The sequence below is a fragment of the Mesoplodon mirus genome (genome assembly GCF_964341445.2).
Source record: "Mesoplodon mirus genome assembly, chromosome: 10".
NCBI classification, from domain to species: domain Eukaryota; kingdom Metazoa; phylum Chordata; class Mammalia; order Artiodactyla; family Ziphiidae; genus Mesoplodon; species Mesoplodon mirus.
Genome location: NC_138986.1, coordinates 57,372,072 through 57,395,486, shown reverse-complemented (window position 1 = coordinate 57,395,486; position 23,415 = coordinate 57,372,072). Strand labels below are relative to the sequence as shown.

The window sequence follows — 23,415 nt, the reverse complement described above, 5'->3', positions numbered from 1 at the left end:
TAAAAAGCAAACATGTCCTAAAGAGTCCTCTAATTCCATCCCTACTATAAAACCACTTTTACAGCTTGTTGCATATGCTTCCACATCTATGCACCCTACTCTACCCCACCTTAAAAATCTAAATGTAAGCAAGAACTTTATTTGGTAACTATAACCACTGCACCTAGAACTGTGTAGCCGGCACATAGCAGGTAGCTAATAAATGTTCACTAAATGAGTGAATGAGAATATAAATATATTGCATTTTTTTTCTTTACACAAATGGGATTGTGCTGTATATTGTGTCTTTTCAATGAGAATATAACATGGATATCTTTCAAACCCGGTTCATATAGCTCTACCTCGTTCTTTTTAAAGACTGCAAAGTGGCATTTTATTTTATGAATTAATGGCATTTATTAAACCATTTCTTCTTTTGTTGGACAGTTGGGTTGTTTCCAACATATTTTACACTAACAAGAAAGCGTCAGTGAATACTGGTGTTACTATAGCTATGTGTCTGTGCTATTATTTCCATAGGTTAGATTTCAAGAAGTAAAAACACAGTTTAGTGAGCATTTTCAAATTACATTCTTTTTTCACTTTGCCAATCTATGTAAGAGAAATGTCTCATGTTGATTTGGATTCCTTTTAAGCATCTTTTCTATGATTTTCAGAATTTTTATTTCTACTGTAAAGTGCTTTTTCCAAATTTAAAAAAAACATATTTCTTACTAGCTTACAATAACCTTTTAATTATAAAGGACATTTAAGCTTTATTTCATGTGCTACAAATAATTTCTATTATTCTGTCTTACATTTGAACTTTCTGGAGGTATCTTTATTGGTCAGAAGTTTTTAATAGTTACATATCCAAATGCGCTACGTTTCCTTTGTAACCTTTGGAGTTTTGCATTTTGCTTAGAGCTTCTCCACCTCAAGGTTATTTTTTAAATGCTCTTTCATATTTTCTTTAATGCACTGAGTTTTGTTTGGTATAGCTAAATCATTAATTCATCTAGAATTTTATGTTGGATTTACCAGATGAAAGCACATTATTTTAAAACATTTGAAAATGCAATATAGACTTCCTCAAATTTTGTACTCCCTTCATATTAAATTCCCATACCTAGTTCTAGATGAGAGCTATTCAGGATACGAAATATAAAAGAACTGACACCTAACTAGTCATTGGGGGTGAGGGTGAGTATTAAGGAAGAAGGAACAATTGAGTGTGGCTCCCACACACTCAATTTGGGCTTGAGAATCAAATGGACTGTCATTCCGTTTATAAATAGGGAGGGAAGATGGCAGAGTTTCTGACGTGTTTAAGCAAGAGATGTCTATGGGATATCAGAGTAGAAACATACAACTGTGTTTGGAGAGGAATAGAAGTCAGCGGGGAGATTTGGACTACATGCAGAGATTTAAGTGACACAGGCATAGAAGTGTTATTTTCCCAGGGTAAATATGTAGAATAAAAAAAGAAGATGGCAAGTGACCAGAGTCCTGTATTGGAAAAGGTCACTGAGAGGATGTGACTGCCAATTAATCCACAAGCTAGACCTCGTCAATCAGAGGATCCTCACCCCCTTTGCTGTCCTAGGAATATGCATTCCGCTTGCCTTCCCTGAGCTAGAAGCTTCCCCGAGGATGCAGCCTTGAGACAGCAATGTGGTGTTGAGACCATCTGGACAGTATATGTGACTGAAGTCAGTTAAGGCCTCTACATACAGTTAAGGCAGGTGTAGAGGTCGACTGATCTTGCAGTTGCCCAAGACAAGCCTCAAAAGTAAGTTCCCTTGCTTATTAAAACTGTCACCTACCAATCTGGAGTGGTCTGCCTCTTTTTTCAGTTCTCTCCTTGCCCTCTGTGTACAAAGCCAATTTGCAAACCAACACCGTGGAGAATGTAAACATTTCAAGGGTGAGAAAAGGAGAGCCTGAAAAAGAACAGCTAAGTAGGTGACAAAAAAATCAAGTAAAGAAAATCAAGGCAGGGTGGCATCATGGAGTCCAACAGAAAAGAGTTTCAATTCTGAAGAAATAATGAGTTATATTCTGGTTAAAAAACAAAAAACTTTTTATGACCTATGCTGGAGCAATAACCAGACCACAGTTGTTGAATACAGATTAATATTTCCAGAAGCTGAGTGGTAAAAACAGCTTTACTAAGCAGAAGTTATTGGAGCAGGATACTTTGAGGGAGGCATTTTGATAAAGATGGGTGGGACTTTGCAATTCTTTAAAGCTGAAGGCACAGTGCTCACAGAGAAGGAGAAGTTAAAGACCCAGGAAAAAGAAAAGGGATAACTTACAGAGTGAAAGGAATGGAGTCCAAGACAAGGGGACAGGGGGTCTCTAACTAAAGGATGAGGGATGGAATGATGAGGATAGATCTGGGAAGGGGTTTGAGGCTTTTGCTGGGTGGCAGGGAGGTTTTTTCTGGATGCAAACTGAGGGAGTTCGACCATGAAGGCCTGTGTTTCCACTCAGTAAAAAGTATTGTCTTCTAAGAATGAGGCACGACAGGGTGGGGAAGAAGGAGGGAGGAGTCTGGTGAAGCTTGGAAAAAAGAAGGGAAGCTGCTCCGAAGTTACGGGGTAAATCCCGACGATTCAGGTGAATTCAGAGTCTACGAATGTGTAGTGACCTTCGTCTCCACCACCCCTGTGTGATCTCAGCTAGTGTTTAGCAATCTGACTGGAGGGAAACATACTGTTCAATTGTTCAATTGACTGTTCAATTGGAATTCTGCCAGGGAGTCAGGGGATAAATAAGTTAAGGCTATTGACAAAAGAAAAAACTGGTCATGGAGTCTTGGCTATTTCAGAATGAAAATAAAGCCAGGAGAATACAGATCAGAGACAACAGATGGGAAGTCAAGGAATTAGAGTTCTTGATTATGTTAAAAAACTAGTGTTCATCTACTGTCTTTACATGCACAATCTACCAACAAACATCATTTTAATAGTCATGGGTACTTTAAGATATCTTTTCACTTAATGAAAAGAGGGGTAACAGAAAACAACCACAGATCATTGATGAAATTACCAATTTTGATTTGGACAATTTATGAGTAACCACAAAGGTCCAAAACTAGAGACAACAATTACACGTCCCTTTTTAAAAATAACAATTAAGATTATGCACATTAGGAAATATTTCATTTTATCTAGTATATTAAGGAAAATATAAATCATTTCCAGATTTTTTTCAATGGGGGGAGAGGTCAGGCATGGAGAGAAATGGATGAATAATTAATAATTCTCCTATGTTCTACCATATTTAAATACTGCTTAGTCAAAGTTACATTTAGCTTTAAAACACAGGTTTAGAATAGAAGTTTTCCTGTATTTATTTTGGTTAATTTAAAGAGACTTCAATAACATAAGACCTGGGAGGAAGAAAAATAGGGTACATTTAACATAAAAATGAAATAGCTGAAGGTTTCTCCCTACGAAAATTATCTTTATCCCCATGAACAATACATATTAATATTTCTTTGAATGTTACATTTAAGTTTAAAAATGTATCCCTCAAAGTAAGCTTACAAATAACTTCCCCTTACCTGACGTAAAGTACGTGCCACTATGCTTTCTAATACTGGTCCTCTATCTTCATGAAGTAAATGAACTTCATCAAGAATAAGAAGCTTTACAATTTGGGAAAGAGCTACATCCCCAACACTCTTTCTTGTCACTACATCCCATTTTTCTGGTGTGGTCACAAGCATCTATAAGACAAGAAAAGATAAATTAAAAAGGAGAAAGAGGTCACATATTATTTAAACTTCCACTGTGTTATTCAAAAAGAAATATGATTGACCACCTATACACAGATCAAGTAAAGTGTTACAAATATCCCAGAATGATATCTGACTCACTGTAGACAACAGTCACTTCTCTTTAAGTTGTGATATTAAGCAGTTACTCATTAAAACTCAGTAAAGGTAGTCTGTCTGTAAATTGTAGTGTGAAGTGTACAAAATACACAGGCTTACTTAAAATGTGTCTTACAATGTAAGAAACCAAATGACACTATCTTCTAAACAAGTGTGTACTGATAATGGCTTTTATTTGAAAAGGGACAAAAATAAGTGAATGAAGCACTAAAAGGAAATGAAAAGGAAACCAAGGATCCACTCTAGGAATGGTTACCTGTTTATACTTTTCCAAATTTGAAGCTTTACTACTGACACACAGTTTTTAAAAACTACCCTTTAATATCAACTAGTATATGCAGAAGTTTATACTAAAAAACAACACATATACTACAGCATAACGCACAAAATAGCAACACAAACAATGAATCACCGGAGATCCTGGGTACTAAGAGCAGGAGGTAAGCCCAGGGTACTTATGTAAAGTTCTTAGAAGAGACCACTTGACGTGAGCTGTGGTAATAAGTCTATTTGCTTTCTACATATTGAATTGTTTGTGTCCCCTAAAAGCATACTATAGCAGAGAAAAAGAAAAGTTTAATAAACTTTCTACTACAGTAATATTGAACTAGGAAATAAGCCCTTATATAACTCAAAGAACACATGAGGTAACAAATCAAAACCAAAGCTTTTCTTAGCCAGTATATCAGCTTATAGAGACTGATGACAATCAAAACTCACTATGCTTTGAAGAGTGAAGAGGTTAAGGGGGTCAGATTGTTCTCAACATTTTTGTTGTGTTATCTCAGGTCTGTTTTTGAAGTCACTTATGGGAATGATGATAATCTTATTTTTTTAGATTGCAAATGATGTATAATTCTTAACAAATGCATAATCCAAGTTTGTCAATATAACCTGTTGCATTATTAGAGATATCACTGCTATCATTTTGAAATGAACTATATCAACCACAAAATTTAGCAGTTGTACTTCGACGTAACATTAATTAGCAAACTATAATGAAATAGATTAAGGCATTCATATCTAAGGTGTGAAATACTACAAATCCAAAGCTACTTAGTTAATTTGCTAAAGCCAAATGGCAATGTTGAGATCACATCAAATTTTACATTAAAAAAATGCTTTGGAATTAAGTATTAACAGATGTATAATGAATTTTAAGATCTAAAATGGGTTGAAACATTCAGTATGCTTTAATTAACATCTTTTATATTCCAATAACTTAAACAGAACTTCTACTTTGAAAAATGACAAATTTAAAATAACCCAAGATATATCATTATAAATATACCCAGGGATCACTTACTAACAACCCTTTCACTAAAAGTCCTAAAAAATATGCCCATGTGATTTCAAAAACAGTAATTCTCTTAAACTGTAAATTCATGTCACATTAAAATATAAAATAAGCTTACTATTAATAAATGTTAAGAAAGCTACAAAGTATACTACAAAGACAATAATGTGGTAATGATTAAATTGTAAAGTAAAATTTTTCAGATATCAGAAAACTATACTACCAAACCTTAAAAATCCATTTTAGCATTTTGTTTTATACACCTTACTTTCAGCACAGTGAGAAGTGGCTTCATTTATATTACCATTTCATTACTCTAATCCCCTGAACGAAAATGGCTAGAAAATAAAGTGTCACATTTGCTTAATGAATTGGAACTCATGCAAGACATTTCCATCTGCTCTTCTATTAGGGCATGGGTTAACTGTCAATATTTTTACTGTCAACTCAAATTTCTCTCAATACATGTACTTATTCCCTCAGGAGTATGAAAATCATTATTACAAACTGTTCCAATTTTAGCCTGACCACTGGGAAAATGGCAGAGCTGAGATGCTATACGCCACTACTGTGCCAACAATTTGGTGTATTCAATTTTAAAATGCTCCATCCATTTGACAGCAAAACCAAAGGACCTACAACTTGCTAGAACCACCTCATCTGGTAATTAACTTAAACATTAATATTATTATCTTTTGCCTTTTAATACACTGTGACCTAGGGGAAATCACTTTATCTCTCCTTCCTCTTTGTCCAGCTCTATTGAGTTATTACTGACATGTAACATATATAAACTTAAGGTGCACAATGTGATGATTTGATACACATATATATTGCAAAATGATTACCACTATGAGGTTAGTTAACACTTCCATTCCCTCACATCATATTACCATGTGTGTGTGTGTGTGCCTGTGTGTGTGTGTGTGTGTGTGTGTGTATGTGGTGATAACGTTTAAGGTCTACTCTCTTTAACAACTTTCAAGTACATAACACAGGAATGTTAATTATACTTGCCGCACTGTACATCAGATCCCCAGAACACATCGATCTTATAGCTGGAAGTTTGTACACTTTGACCAACATTTCCCCATTTCCCCCACCCCTAAGTTCCTGGCAACCACCATTCTACTCTCTGTTTCTTTGAGGTTTTTTTTTTTTTAATATTCCATACATAAGTGAGAACATACAGTATTTCTCTGTCTGACTTATTTCACTTAGCATAATGACCTCAAGGTCTATCCATATTGTAGGAGAAGGCTGAATTTCCACCACTTTATGGCTGAATAACATTCCACTCTATGTATATACATTTTCTTTATCCATTCATTTCTTGGCGAACACTGAGGTTGTTTCCATGTCTTAGCTATTGTGAATAATGCTGCAAAGAACATGGGAGAGCAAATATCTCTTCAAGATAGCGATTTCACTTCCTTCTGATATATACCCTGAAGTAGAATGGCTGGATCATAAGGTAGTTCTATTTTTAACTTTATGGGAAACCTTCAAACTGTTTTCCATAGTGGCAGTACCAATTTACATTCCCACCAACAGTGCACAAGGGTTCTCTTTTCTCCACATCCTCGCCAATATTTGTCATCTTTTGTCTTTCTGGTAACAAGTCATTCTAACAGCTGTAAGGTGGTATCTCATTGTGGTTATTATGACTTGCATTTCCCTGATGATTAGTGATGTTGAGCACCTTTTCATGTACTTGGTGGTCTTCTTTGGAAAAATGTCTATGCCAGTCCTCTGTCCATTTTTTAATTTTTTTTTTTTTTTGCTATTGAGTTGTATGGATATTAACCCTTTATCAGATAGATGGTTTGCAAAATAGTTTCTCCCCTTCTATAGGTTGCCTTTTTATTTCGCTGTTTCTTTTGCTGTGCAGAAGCTTACTTTTGCTTTTGTTGCATGTGCTTTTGGTGTCATATCCAAAAATCATTCCCAAGACCAATGTCAAGGAGCTTTTTCTCTTGTTTTCTTCAAGCATTTTTTATAGTTTCAGGTCTTACATTTAAGCCTTTAATCCATTTCAAGTTAATTTTTTGTAAGCAGTATAAAATAGGTGGCCATTTTCATTCTTTTGCATATGGTTATCCACTTTTCCCCATACATTTATCAAAGAGAATATCCTTTCCCAATTGAGTGCTTTGGGCTCAATTGTCAAATATTAGTTGATGGTATACGTGTGGGTTAATTTCTGGGCTCTCTATTCTGTTCCATTGGTCTATGTGTCTGTTTTTATGCCAGTACCATACTTTTTGATTACTATAGTTTTATAATATAGTTTAAAATAAGGAAGTGTGATGCTTTCAAGCTTTGTTCATTCTCAGGATTGCTTTGGCTATTTGGGGTCTTTTGTGGTTCCAATTCTAAAAACAATTTTAGAATCGTTTTTTTCTATTTCTGTGAAAAATGATAATAGAATTTTGATAGGGATGCATTGAATCCATAGATGGCTTTGATATTATGGACATTTTCATAATATTAACTCTTCCAATGCATGAACATGAGCTATCTTTCTATTTATTTGTGTCTTTTTCAATTTCTTTCCAGAGCATCTTATAGTTTTTGGTGTACAGATCTTTCACTTCCTTGGTTAAATTTATTCCTAAGTATGTCATTGTTTTTGATGCTATTGTATATGGGACTATTTTATTTATTTCTTTTTCAGATAGTTCACTGTTAGTGTATAGAAATGCAACTGACTTCTGCATGCTGATTTTGTATCCTGCAACTTTACTGAAGTTGTTTATTAGTTGTAAAAGTTTTTTGCTGGAGTCTTTAGGGTTTCCTATATATAAGATCATATCATCTGCAAACGGAGACCATATTACATCTTCCTTTCTGATTTAGAAGATGTTTATTTCTTTTCCTTGCTTAATTACTCTGGCTAGGACTTCCAGTACTATGTTGAATAGTAGTAGTGAGAATGGGCACCCTTGTCTTGTTCCTGATCTTAGCAGGAAACCTTTCAGCCTTTCACTGTTGAGTATGATGTTAGTTGTAGGTTTGTCATACATGGCCCTCATTATGTTGAAGAACATTCTTTCTATACCCAATTTGTAGAGAGTTTTTATGATGAAAGGATGTTGAATACTGTCAACTGATTTTTCTGCATCTATTAAGAGGATCATGTGATTTTTATCTTTCATTGTATTAATGTATTAGTGATGTATTAAGCCTGTTCAGATTTTCTATTTCTTCATCATTCAGTCTTGGTAGGTTGTATGTTTCTAAAAATTTATCCATTTCCTCTAGGTTATCCAATTTGTTGGTATATAATTATTCACAGTAATGTCTTATGATCCTTTGTATTTTTTGTAATGTCTCCTCTTTCATTTCTGCTTTTATTTAATTAGTTCAGTCTTCTCTTTCTTTTCCTTAGTCAGTCTAGCTAAGGGTCCGCTAATACTTTTTGTCTTTAAAAAAACCACCTCTTAGTTTCATTTATCTTTTCTTCTGTTTTCTGGTTTCTATTTCATTTGTTTCTGCTCTGATCTTTGTTATTTCTGTCCTGCTAATTTTGGGCTTAATTTGTTTTCTTTTTCTAGTTCCTTGAGCTGTAGAGTAAGGTTGTTTATTTGTGAATTTTCTTTTTTCTTAATGTATAACTATAAACTTCCAGCTTAAAACTGCTTTTGCTACATCCCATAAGCACTTACACCTTATTATTAAAAACTTTTCTTACATCTGTAAACAGTAAATTTACAACATTTAGTTTTCTGTGATTGTTTCATGACTCAAATACTTTTTTTCCTCTAAGTGAAATATATTCCTCTTTGGGGAGGGTAAGAGGGGAGAAAAACAGTAAAATTTTTAAGCTGAATTTTTTATAATTATTTGCATAATCCACTAATTGGACACTACAGCAACCCTTTATCAAAACACACCAGAAAGGTGGTGTTTCACAGAAGAATGTCATGCTTGAATCCAAGTTTTAACAGACTTGTCCCAAATAGAATTCTTTGAATTTCAAGGTAAGAATTACTAAAGAGATCACAAAGCCTCTTGTCAACATACCTGTAAGAGTGCAAGAGGAACATGTTCAGTTGTGCATTTTACATTTCTTAAAAACAATTTATTTATTTATTTATTTTAACATATTTATTGGAGTATAACTGCTTTACAATGGTGTGTTAATTTCTGCTTTATAACAAAGTGAATCAGCTATACATATACATATATCTCCACATCTCCTCCCTCTTGCGTCTCCCTACCACCCTCCCTATCCCACCCCTCTAGGTGGTCACAAAGCACCGAGCTGATCTCCCTGTGCTATGTGGCTGCTTCCCACTAGCTATCTATTTTACATTTGGTAGTGTATATATGTCCATGCCACTCTCTCACTTCGTCCCAGCTTACCCTTCCCCCTCCCCGTGTCCTCAAGTCCATGCTCTACATCTGCGTCTTTATTCTTGTCCTGACTCTAGGTTCTTCAGAACCATTTTTTTTTTTTTAAGATTCCATATATATGTGTTAGCATACGGTATTTGTTTTTCTCTTTCTGACTTACTTCACTCTGTATGACAGACTCTAGATCCATCCACCTCACTACAAATAACTCAATTTCATTTCTCTTTATGGCTGAGTAATATTCCATTGTATATATGTGCCACACCTTCTTTATCCATCCATCTGTTGATGGACACTTAGGTTGCTTCCATGTCCTGGCTATTGTAAATAGAGCTGCAATGAACATTGAGACACAGAGAATGTTTGTGATGTCTAAAAGCAGTCTGTTTTATGTTTAACAAATCCTGTTATGTCTATTTCAAGTTATACAAGTCACACTGATATCCTACTGAATTTTAAATATTTGTTTTTAAAACATTTTGACTGTTGTAGCAGTACTCTTCTTTGAGGCAGATGGCTATAAATTAAAACTAGATTTAAAATGTCAATGGAATACAAGAAATTTTAAAAAATGGAAGTAGACTTTCTTACCTGTATAATATTTAAAATTCATTTTGAAATTTTTGGTAGTCAGACTATAGAAAAAAAATTAATTGTTTAAACCCATTATATAAATGACTTTTTTAAAAGTCATAAAGGTAAAATACCAAAATATAGTCATTAAAATCCATGAGTATATTACTATAATTCATCAAATCTCAAGAGCTATTAATTTTAAGCCACACCTTCATTTTATGTGTCACTAAGAAGTTAAAAAAAGACTACCAAATAAAGTTTTTAAATGTCTTACAATTGATGAAATATTGTACATTTAGTTGAAAATGTTAAGGATCTATTAACTAAGCTAAAAGACAATATTCAAAAATGCTTGCTTAATACATTTTCTGTGTTGAAGACAGTCAGCCGGGAGTTGTTACAAATCACATTATAATGCTATAGATGTAGACCGCACAACAGTTTGCAGGATTTAGGAAGTCTATGTTCCTTTTTAAAATACATAATCCCACACTTACTCAACCAACAAGCTTATAAATTATATGAATGTTTTAATTTAAGGATAAAATCTACAATGTCACATGGTTTAAATTCCATAAACACACATATAATTACAGTTATACTAACCTCTGCTATACAAATGTCAGCTCTGATTGATGGCAACAGCCCCTGTCATAGAACCTGACAGCTTGCAGATTGTACCTACCCCTTGGGACACTACAACAAATCAGTTAGTTCCAACTACTCCTTTTCTACCTTTTTTATGTTCCCTCCTCTCCCACCAATTCACACGCTTGAGTGCACACTCATGTAAAGCACAAAGTCTTCTGAAGTATCTAGCTATACTTATTTAATGTCAAGGACCACAGCTTTCAACTATAAAATGAAAATATAAAAGTTAATCAGAAAATCTTCAAGTACAAATGTATTCTTATGCATATTCTTGTTGAAAGTACAGATACGGTCAAGCAAAATCATAAAGGATACTGTAATCTGACATGTATCTTGGCATTTTGATGTTAGGGGAAAAAATCTGTATGATACTACTTTTAGTTAAAAGTTCAAAGGTAAAGATTTACTAAATAAAGAAACGAAGTATATAATTCAATATGAAAACCTAATATTTTTGAAGGAACAGAGCATGGAGTGCTGGGGGTAAGGGAGAAAAAGCTCTTGTAGTATACAATTCAAAATTGAACATTTAAGAAAATACTTTGTTCTGTGTTTATAACTGTAGTAGAATTGTGTTTATAATTGTAGTAGAATTATCTTTTTGTTGATTTAAAACACTTTCCAACAATCTCAGAACATTATATACTGAACTCTAGCCTCATCAACATAAGTGTATAAAGAATACAATGCTTGGTTACCCTAAAACTTAAGTAATTACACATAATAGAGAAAAACACAAAAATTGTTTATATTGCAGTGTGTACAGTCATAAAGACCTTGCTTTCATCATTCTAACTGCCTGTCCATAATACCCCAGGATTTCGTTCCATTAAAGTCTCATAGAGCAAGGGTCTGATACAACTTAACAATGACTCCTATTCTGTTCACTCATAAAACATAGTTCTTGAATATGAATAATTTGTGGTAGAAACCTGCCCTGCTGTAAATTCTATCCTTTACAGTTGGGATAGGGCTCATAGTGAATGGGTTTCCTTGGTTTATTATAAAGCAGTTTTGTTTTTCAAATCAAACTGGTATATGTGCCCTTTAAAAGTGGGGGAAAAAATCCTCTCTCCTATGACTTTGAACATTTGATAGTCACCACCTCTTTCCTACTGCATGTGAAGAGCTCAGTTTGAGGATCGATTTCTTACTAAAATGAAACACTTTTAAATATCACATTGTAATACCAAACTTAAAACCTCACATGTGATGAGCTAAAAAAATGTATTCTGCAGCTCTTCACAAAAATGATAATACCAAGATAATACCAGTTTCATCTCTTCGAACTAATTCGAGGCATTCAATACTAAGAGATTTTACTAACTCAAGAACAATTAATCAAAAGTTTGTTTGGGGTCTATTAGCAGAAAGAAGAGACAGGGCTTCCCTGGTGGCGCAGTGGTTGAGAGTCCGCCTGCCGATGCAGGGGACACGGGTTCGTGTCCCAGTCCGGGAAGATCCCACATGCCACGGAGCGGGTGGGCCAGTGAGCCATGGCTGCTGAGCCTGCGCGTCTGGAGCCTGTGCTCCACAACAGGAGAGGCCACAACAGTGAGAGGCCCGCGTACCGCAAAAAAAAAAAAAGAAGAGATGGATGAAAGGAGGATTCTAAAATCTTATGAAGAAATTATGGCAGGACATAAGCTGCTTTAAATGACTGCAACTAAGGAAATTAGTTGTCTTTATTGTTAACCTACTTCCATTATTTGGATCCTATTTTATTTTTTTAAAAAGGCAGGACATGTGTACTATTTAATCAAAATTTATGGGTATTGAAAGGACTTCTCAATAAAAGTTTGTGATTAACTCACTCAACTCAATGTCTTCAGGCATTTGTCTATGGTTAAGAACACAAAGATAAAGGCAAGAAATTTAGAAGCCTATACTTAAAGGTGAAAACACAGCAAAGAAGTGAAATGTGGTCTAAACTCTCTCATACAATGTTATGAAATGCAAAGGTCACCTATGAGGGGGCAGTTAACCTTGTTCAAGCAACTGCCACTGAATCTGCCCACAACTACACATATAAGCTACACATATAGCACCAAAATCACTACAGTGCAGAACCGAGTGAAATTATACATTTTTATGCATTTCTTTCCTCCATTCCCTTCCACTTCCTACAAGCCAACGAATTTACAGCACAGAAAAAGAGCAAACAACAATTATTTGTTATTGGTGCTGAAGTGGCTTAACAGAAACTCATATTCAATACAAACAAGGCTTAGAAAAGTGATAAGGAGAAAAGCAAATATGCCCAAGGAATTAGCTAATATAATATCCATGATTAAATATAAAGCCCAGCTCTAAGCTTTCTTAACACCTAATTGAAAAAGAAAAACTGGGAGTTATGTCAGCAAAATGGCAGCATGGGAATTTCTAGTGTTCATCCCCTCCAATTAGGAACATTAATTTGAAGAACTATCTGCACAAAAAGATTGCTTCGCAAGAGCTAAGGATTCCAGGTGAGAGATTACGGCATGTAGGTAAAGCACAGAAATAAGAAAAGACACAGTAAGAAGGTAGGAAAGATAGAATCACATTACCCCCATCGCTCCTCCTCTAAGCCCAGGCAGCCCAGCACAGAGAGAGATACCTTCCCCATTGGAGAACGAAAGTAAAGTGAGTGCCCAACTTCACCTCAGTCCCAGAGCTGGCGGGTCCCAGGATCAGGCCAACCCCAAGGTCCTAGGTGTCCCCTTGCAGGCTCTCTCAAACCCAGGCCCCCGGCTTACCCCCAGCACCTACTAGCTCCAGCAGCCCAAGGCAGGGCGGCTCCCACAGCCTCAGGCAGCATCCACGGCACCTACCAGCAGGCTCCCATGAACCCGCACCTGATACCTGAAAAGGTGCTCAAATCACTAATAATCAGGCAATGCAAATCAAAACAACAATGATCTTTCACCTCACACCTGTTAGGATGTCTATTACCAAAAAAGAACACTGGTGTGTGTAGTAGGAAAATGCTGCCCAAGTAATTCTGACATTGCAACTTGAGTTAAGAAGAACTGGCTAAATCTGTCAAATTTCCAGGACCCCAGGACTCCAATATCCATTCTCTATTCAGTTAAGTAAACTGTTTTTCACTATACTATATAGATTTCTTTTAAGCAAATCAGTCACCAAAAAGATTTTACCACACTATCTGCAATGGCTGAGAGCTGAAATTACAGTGTAGCTTTGTCTGTGTGGGGCATTTTCATTACCTGTACTAATTTATCATGGAGAAACAGCTTTGTATTTTTTTTTTTAAAGATTTTATTATTTATTTATTTCTTAATATGTGGTCTTAATTAATTATTTATTTATTTTTATTTTTGGCTGTGTTGGGTCTTCGTTTCTGTGCGAGGGCTTTCTCTAGTTGCGGCGAGCGGGGGCCACTCTTCATCACGGTGCGCAGGCCTCTCACTGTCGCGGCCTCTCTTGTTGCAGAGCACAGGCTCCAGACGCGCAGGCTCAGTAGTTGTGGCTCACGGGCCTAGTTGCTCCACGGCATGTGGGATCTTCCCAGACCAGGGCTCGAACCCATGTACCTTGCATTGGCAGGCAGATTCTCAGCCACTGCGCCACCAGGGAAGCCCTGCTTTGTATTTTAATTTAGCATTTATTTGATTTTTAGTGATGTTTAACATCTTACTTTATGAAACTTTGCATTTTTCCCTTGTAGTAAGAGTCTATTTTTGTATTCAGTGTTTGGGTTTACATCATCAATTTGCATAAACTCACCCTTTAACAGAGATATTAAGTATAACTAGTGGATCCATTTTGGATGGCAAATTGGCAAAATCTATCAAAATTTTAAATGCACAAACCCTAGGTCCAGCAATCTCACTTCCAAAGTTCTACCCAAGAATAAAGACATACATACAGACAGACATGCATGAAGTTCTTTAGAAGGCAATAATGTAGATCTATACGCACTGATATTAAGTGGGAAAAGGCAAAATATTATGCATTTTATACAAACACATACACATATGTACATAAATATGATCCATTATTATTAAATTAAAACAAAACCACATATCCATATTTTTCTCTACATTCTCAGCTCCTGAGCTGAAATGTTTAGAAGGCTTTTTTAAAACTACAATACTCTATTTCCTTTTGATAGGCTTCTGCAGCATCCCACACATAGAAAATATGTGCTCATATTTTCTCTGTCAGCATCTATTACACTGTATTGCTTGCTTAAATATCTGTCTCCCTTAATAAACCACAGGCACAGACAAGGCAGGGGCAGTGACTCTCTTGACAGCTATTGTATCTACAATGTCTTCAAGTGGTCTGCTGCATGGTACATACTCAAGAACTGTTGATGGATTATATATTTTAGCAGATAGTAATTATTAACTCCACAATACTGATGGTAACTATCCTTGCCTAATAAAAAAGTAGTAAAGCAATTATACTCCAATAAAGATGTTAAAAAAAAGTAGAACAAATACTTCTACATTTAATAGCAGGATTTACACAACTTGTGTTCTACCACATAGATATTTAGGTTTAGAAAGTTATGCTTAAGATACTGTCACATAATGGATTTTGTGAATTAGCCAGGGAAATGCTCTCTTCCCTACTCTGTTCACGTAAATTTACCAAATTGAAAAATCTGAAAGCTTATACAAGAAAGAGGCCCATTTACTGAGTGCTGGACAAAGAAGGCACTGGTACCCCCACTGCCCACCCTGTGGCCTCGGGGGGTGACACTCCAGGTTTCTGGTATCTAGATGTTACTTCACTTAGGGTGAATGTTTTTGAGGAAAGGTGAGATCTTGATGGCTCCTTATGGAGTAAGCTAAGGAAGCTAAGTGGCCTGTATCCTCATCTTTTCAGGAAGAGCACAATTGTATCTCAAAGTATCATTCAAAGAGGAATGAATATAACTTGAACATTCTGCAATCAGGACTTACAGATTTTTATAATGTTCCTCTCCTGCCTCTCTCCCTCCACCTCCCAGGCCTTTCCCATCAGAACACGCCAGTTTTTCACTTCCTTATGTCTCACAGGCAATAGCTGAGGACTCCTACCTTAATTTTCTCCAAAGCAAAGTAGAGTGGGTAGTCCTGTAACCATGAACTGAAGCCTATATTTCTATAAGCAAATTTATCAACACTTCTAAGTATTCTTATAGGCATATCTCATTTATCAATACATTATCTCTAATATATCGTGAATGCTCAATAAAAAAACATTCAGTATCTTTCATTCATGCATTTATCAGATATTTATTATCTCTACTACTACAAATCTTAGTTTCCTCCATAAATTAAAAAAAAACAAAACACAGTACATACATATCATAGGGTTATAATGAAAATGAAACAGATTAATACAATAAAATGTTTAGAATAATGCCTGACATAAAATAGGGACCAATTAGGTTCTCTAAGATCATCAGCATCATTCTCTTCCTCCTCATCACAATGCGCCAGGCATGATGCCATGCACTATGCAATGGTGAGGAAATATAAAGGCAGACAGCCCTTGATCTCATAGGGCTTACATTGTAGTGAAGGTTGAGTGGCAAGATGCATTAATCAAAAAGCCATAAAATATAAAATTTTACTTGTGATAAGCTACTGAGAATAAGCTATGCAGTGTTACAACAACTTATAATAGGAAAATTTGACCTAACCAGAGAAATCAGAAAAGCCTTTAATAAGAAAGTGACATTTGACTTAACATCTATAGGATGAAAGGGAATTAATTAGGTGAAGGAAAAAAAAAGAGAGTAATAGGCAGAAGCAGTTACAGGCATAGATCATGCATGTGAGAGAAAAATGGATGGGAGAGACTGAAGAGAGGCAGTGTGCAGCTGGAGCAAAGAGGATGAGAAGACTGGAGACTAGTGGAAATAAGACGGGCAGGCACAGACTACTCAGCCTTTTAGCCACCTCCAGAAGTTGTATTCTTATCTCCCCTTACAGTAGGCCTGGAAAACTATGAGTGGCTTTTTTTGATTGCTGTTGTTTTTCATAGGACAGAGTTATGGGAGCAGGAAGGGAAGGAGTGAAACTGACCAGGCTGCTTTTCTGATTATCTGTGGAGAAAGAATTGGAGGGGGCAGACTGGATGCTGGTACCCCAGTTAGAATACTATAAAAGTAATCAAGGTGAAAGATGATTGGAGGCTCAGACTAGGCAGATGTCCTGGTGAAGATGGAGAGGACATGGATAAATGTAAGAAATATTCAGGAGATAAAATCAATAATCAATAGAAATTGGTGCTGGATTGACTATATTTACCTTATATTTAAATACAGGCTATATTTAAGCTAAATATAGTCAATGACTTTTTCTAAAATATATATATATAATATAATATAAAAACATATGCTGCAGAAAATTCCCCATGTGCCAGATATTTTACTTCTTACTAATCTCCTTGCTCAGGATGAGATAATCACAAATAAAACATTAAGAAATACTCAATACAGCTACAAGTCACCCTCCGAGAAAAATTTTCTGACTTGATTTGATAATATAGTAGAAGAAAATTAAAGTTGGCTAGCCTTTTCATCTATCTTTTCTAGGTCATTAGCTGCCAACACTTTTACTTATGTGTCAAACTCCTTTTTACAGATTCAACCCCAATAGCTGTAAGATAAGTTAAGAGCTTAAAAGAAAAACAAAGAAACAAACAAAAAACAAAATATAAAGGAGTTCTAGAAGCTGAGGCCTATTATTTATTGACAATAATTAACTTCCAAAAATTTTAAATATTTTGCAGATTTCATTAGATAGCCTTTGAGAACTAAAGGAAAATACTTATTTTAAGGAATTTGCAATTATGAAAGACCACACAATCTACCCTTTAATATTTAATACATGTATGTCATATTCCGGAGAAAAAAGTAATTTTTTCAAAATGATACTAATATTTGTGGTTAGTGAGTTCCCATCTTACCACTTAATGGTGGCAGGATTTTTCTGAAATTTAATAAGTAATTAGAATACTTGGGATGAGCATCATAGTTACCTTGACTTTTCCTTTTATTTTTAGGTCCTTGTTTATAGGGAAACTAGATTGCTTCTAAGGATGCTATGTATTGTAGTATAATTTTGCAATAGAAGAAATTCTGATTTTTCACTTTGGGAAGAAGAAAATAATAAACTTTCTATTGGCTTTTGATCTGCATTTCAGTAAGTTGGCGTGATATACTTTGCAAGAAGGGGTCCTGAACTAATTTAAAAATAAATTTTCTAATTACTTTGCTACTTTTATTTAGTTAATGTCTGTAAGAATATAAAATAATCACATGATAAAAAAGTAACTAAATGTTGATGTAAAACAAATACAACAGAAGAAAAAAGACATTAATAGAATATAACCCTCACTCCTCTCTTCATTCCTCTAATACTATGAAACAAGCTATTTTTCTGCAAAAGAATACTCATGGAATAGGCAAAGTTGTTCTAAAAGTTCTCAGTGAAAGCAAAGGTAGTTAGATTCCTGCGTGCTTTTAAATTATTCTCTAAGAAAAGGATCTCACATAATAATTTGCATTCGCTAGACAGATTTTTATGCATCAAAAATTATAGCACGGGGCTTCCCTGGTGATGCAGTGGTTGAGAGTCTGCCTGCCAATGCAGGGTACACGGGTTCGAGCCCTGGTCTGGGAGGATCCCACATGCCACGGAGCGGCTGGGCCTGTGAGCCACGACTACTAGCCTGCGCGTCTGGAGCCTGTGCTCCTCAACAAGAGAGGCTGCGACAGTGAGAGGCCCGCGCACCGCGATGAAGAGTGGTCCCAGCTCGCCGCAACTAGAGAAAGCCCTCGCACAGAAACGAAGACCCAACACAGCCAAAAATAAATAAATAAATAAATTAAAAAAAAAAATTATAGCACTCTCACTACCCCCTCCAACCCAAGTATATTAAGAAGAACAAAAGAGTTGAAAATAGTAGTTTATATATAGAAATGGGCTTTTTTACTCAAAGCATTTTAATATATTTTATGAGTAGCCATTACACCTTGCAAAAGTAAAAATAATAACTAACACTAAGAACTCCATGAAGCTTCCAAGTAATCTATAGCTTACTTACTAATAAAAGTAACGAGACATTCTTCAAAACAGAACACTCATTACTTCTTAATGGCATGCCTTTAATGCAGGAAATAGTTATCCTGGCAAATAATATTTACATTTCATCAAGAGATTTTGAAAGTGGTAGCCTTCTAATTCCATTATGTATAAACATATGGTTAAGCCTTTTAAAACTATCTGTTCTCTTAGAGATCAAAGTTTTCACATTTCAGGTTCTATTCCCATTTTTTGATATGTCTCTTAATGAAAGGAGGTTTAAAAATTCATTTGGGTTATTAGTTGCTTAATTCGATAAAATTGTAAATACAAATTAAAAAAAACTAGAAAAAGCAAAATGTTTAGATTTACGAAGGACTGAAAAATCATTACTGCCATCAAAAACACACTAATTACGCTTGCGCAGTCACTTGAAAAATTAAGCTTAAACAGTCAAGAATCTCCTTCAAAATACAAAAGAATATTGTTGTTGTCTTTTAAACCAGTAATATTAAAAAACCAATAATATTAAAAAAACCAATCCCAAAACCAAAGAAGACAACTAGAGAAATAAGAAGCAACATTATAACAAATATAAATACCACACTAATTTCTAAACTAAATCAATACCTATAATATTTAGATTTCACCATTAAGACTCTGGGTTTTTCAACTGCTTTAAAACTATGCTTAAGTAGCTTAGTAAATAGTGATTTTAAATGAGTAGCTTTCTTCACTGATTAAAAAGATACATAGTGTTTTAATGAGCTAGATCGATGATTTTTATCCTGAATGTCCTTAGTTATACACAGCAGAAGTTCAGATCTGTACAACATCCAGAAGTTGAAACAAATTCTTTTGTGTTGATAAAATTTTCATTGTGCCTCATTTTCACTTCCTCTTAGTTTTTTATTCCATATTTTATCAAGAGGTTTAAATTTATGTTATTTTCTTTTTAGCTCCTCATACAAAATATAGCACTGGGTGGGAGAGGAAGGTGGGGGAGGGATGGTGATTATTATAAGTAAGCTGTAAACTGTGCTGCTGTATTTTCCAGAGCAAAATATAATCAACATAGCAATATGGAAATTCAATGCCTAGATATGTAATATAAAAAGACATGGACTGGAAATTAAGCTGGTTTCTAATATGACTATAGATAATAATAAAAAATGATAGCATCAAGAATAATTTTGTAGTGACAACGTTTGAAATGACAAATTGATGAAAAGGCTATTTCCAATTACTAATTCGAATGTGTTAAAATGTTGGTGCTCCACAGGGTTGTTCGCAACCTTCAACCAATCATGAACGCTTTCTGATTTCTCTAACAGGAAAGTTTGAAAACACTGTAAACAAACATACAAGCAAGAATTAAAGAAAACATAAAATACCCATACAATGCTGTGTACTACTATGAGGAGAGGGCTCTGCAGGACCCTGGGAATCTAGAAGCAGGGAATTCTCAACTGTACAATTGAGAATTGAATCAAAATTGGTTCAGAACCGGAAAAGGGTGATGTTTGTAAACATTCCCTTAAACTGAGGCCCAGAGACTGTAAGTCTGAATTCTACAAAAGGGGAGTGGCTGAGTGACACTTGGCTTCTTTCTCAACTGTCCCAGGACCCTTTTGTATACTGGAACACTGCATGCCCCATAACAAAAGAAACTGCATGTGCATGCATGTACACTGTCTCAGCTTCTGCTCTCTATATTACCACAACGCTGCCTTAAGCAGTATACTGTCATTGTCCAGTAGAATTTTCTGTGATGGTAGTAATGTTCTATAACTGCATTATCTAATTTGGGAACCACTGGTGACTACTGAGCGGCTGAAATGAGCTTAGTACAAATGAGGAAAAAAGCTTTTAATTTTATTAAATTTTAATTTAAATAGTCACATGTAGCTACTTGCTACTGTACTGAACAGCACTGCTCTATGTTCCCAATTTAATTAATGAGGAATACATGGCAGGTTTGTGTTAGGTGGTCCTTTTGCAACAATCAGTAATCGTAATTAGTTAACATTAAAATTGTCGTACACATATACCTATTGACATGGATGGTTAGCTATTCATGCATGGTACCTTGTTAAATAATAAAAAAGGCAGAATACAGAGCAGCTTGTTTGTATGGTTTTATTAAAAGATAGCTATTGCTTATTAAGAATTTATTATTGCCAAGCACCATTCTAAACACTTCACATGTATAAAATGAATTAACTTCCACATACCACTATGCCATACTACCATTCATTAAATACATGTATATATTTTGGCACAAAAATGAGAAGTAGAAAGTATACACTTACAGTTGGACATGTTTTTGTTTGCCTATTTTTAAATTTTTCTGCAATGAAAGAATGTGCTTTGAAAAGAGAAGAGAAACAATTAAAACTTAGAAGTATTAAAAATAATTAAATACTTTAAAAAGATCTATAATCCTAGGGTGTTGTAGATATCTTTCCCTACTTTTCAAAATATTTCTAATCTCTTTTAGTCACTTCGGCTTCCATTGTCATTAAAGCAATGTTTTCAGGAGGTTCAAGTTTTGCAAAATAATTAAAAATAAACAGCTACAACCCCCCAATTCACACTTTTATAACATGTTCTCTATGGTTACTAGATAAAATTGCATAATAATAAATGGAAAAAAGTTAACAAAAATCAACCACAATATATAGAATTTATATGGAAAAGAGAAGACCTGGAATAATCAAAACAACTCTGAAAAAGAACAAACTTGGAGGACTTATACTACCTGATTTCAAGACATATTATATAGTTATAGTAATCAAGACAGTGTGGTACAGGCGTAAAGATAAACGTACAAATCAATGAAACAGAATAGAATTCAGAAATAGTCACATATATGGTCAATTCGTTTTCAGTATTGGTGCCAAGGTAATTCAATGGAAAAAAGATTACCTTTTCAACAAATGATATCAGAACAACAGATATTCATATTCAAAAAAAAATGAACCTCAATCCCTACCTCTTACACAAAAATTAACTCAAAATAGATCACAGCCTAAAACTAAGAACTAAAGCTATAAAATTTCTAGAAGAAAACATAAGGAAAAGATCTTACTTCTCTTGGGCTTGGTAAATATTTTAAAAACAGGACACAAAAAGTATGCACTATGAAAGAGAAAGTCAATAATTAGGACTCTATTAAAATTTAAAGTGTTTACTTTTCAAAAGACACTATTACAAACATGAAAAGGCAAGTCTACTAAGGTAAGAGAATATTTGCAAAGCATATATCCAACACAGGACTTGTATTTAGAGTCATACAAAAGTCTTATGACTCAATAGTAAGACAAACCACCCACTTAAAATACTTTAAACAAGGCAAACGACTTGAAAAGATACATCACCAAAGAAGATATACAGATGCCAAAAAGACACATGAAAAGATGCTCAACCATCATTAGTCATTAGGGAAATGCAAATTAAAATCACAATGAGATGTTACTACACATCCACTAGAATAGCTAAAATTAAAGAGCTGAAGTATTAAAGAGGATGTGAAAGAACTGGAATTTTCATACACGGCTGGTGGGAATGTAAAGCATTTCAGCCACTTTGGAAACAGTTTGGTAGTTTCTTAAAAAGTTTAATATGCATCTACCATATCCCCAGCAACTCCTAGGTACTTACCCAGAAATGAAACGCCTATGTCCACAAAAATGATTGCAAAAGAATGTTCATAGCAGTGTTATTTGTAATAGCCAAAAACTGGAACCAAGGCACATATCCATCAAAATTGAATGGATAAGCAATTCATGGTATACCCATGCGACACAAAATTACTTAGCAGTACAAAGGAATAAACCATTAATACATGCAACAACATGGATAAATATCAAAATAATTATAGAGTGAAAAAAGCCAGATTTTAAAAAAGCATACAATGTATTATTCTACTTAATAATTTTTTTTAATTGTAAACAAAATTTTATTTTAATGACAGAAAGCATTTCAGTGGTTGCCTGGGGATGAGAGCGGCAGATGGTGAGAGATGGATTACAAAGGGATGTGAGGAAACTTTTAGGGCTGATGAATATGTTCATTATTTTGATTGTGGTGATGGTTTCACTGGTATGCGCATAAGTCAAAACTCATTAAATTGTGTTCTTTAAATATGTATGATTTTTGCACATTAGTTATACCTCAATAAACCCGAAATAAAATGTTTAGAGATCAACTAGCATGCCTGCATTAAGTATAACATGCAGTAGTATCTAGTGCTTTCCTTAGAATATAATTGATTGTTATTTTCCTTTCTAGTAAGAAAAGTCCCAAATGTAGGAATGAATCAATAGCTTTAATTCTCTTACAAAAAAGAAGATCAAATTTAACATAAAAGCCTTCTTTTAACAAGCCTTCTCAAAAGGCTCTCTCCTTAATCAATTCCACAGATTATTGTTCTGCCAAAGGGATAAGTCAAAAGGATATTCTACTTAGTACCAAATAAGTGCCACTCACACTTAACTATACTGTCGCTTCTAAAACTGAGGGGAAAGCCATCAATTTTTTCTTTTCTCCTAGACTGAAACAGCCAGGTATAGTTCAAAGTGTCAGTGTAGCATAAATCAAGTATATACCCTGGGGTT

General features: G+C 34.7%; 1 protein-coding gene across 1 annotated transcript in view; it reads right to left on the bottom strand.

The window, feature by feature from the left end:
* The window catches only part of ASCC3 (activating signal cointegrator 1 complex subunit 3), a 333,322-nt gene that overhangs the window by 195,326 nt on the left and 114,581 nt on the right, over window positions 1-23,415 (bottom strand). Inside the window, exon 11 of the mRNA XM_082633455.1 lies at window positions 3,551-3,715. Within this exon, the coding sequence (XP_082489581.1) occupies window positions 3,551-3,715 (165 nt within the window). The remainder of the gene's footprint in view (window positions 1-3,550; window positions 3,716-23,415) is intronic.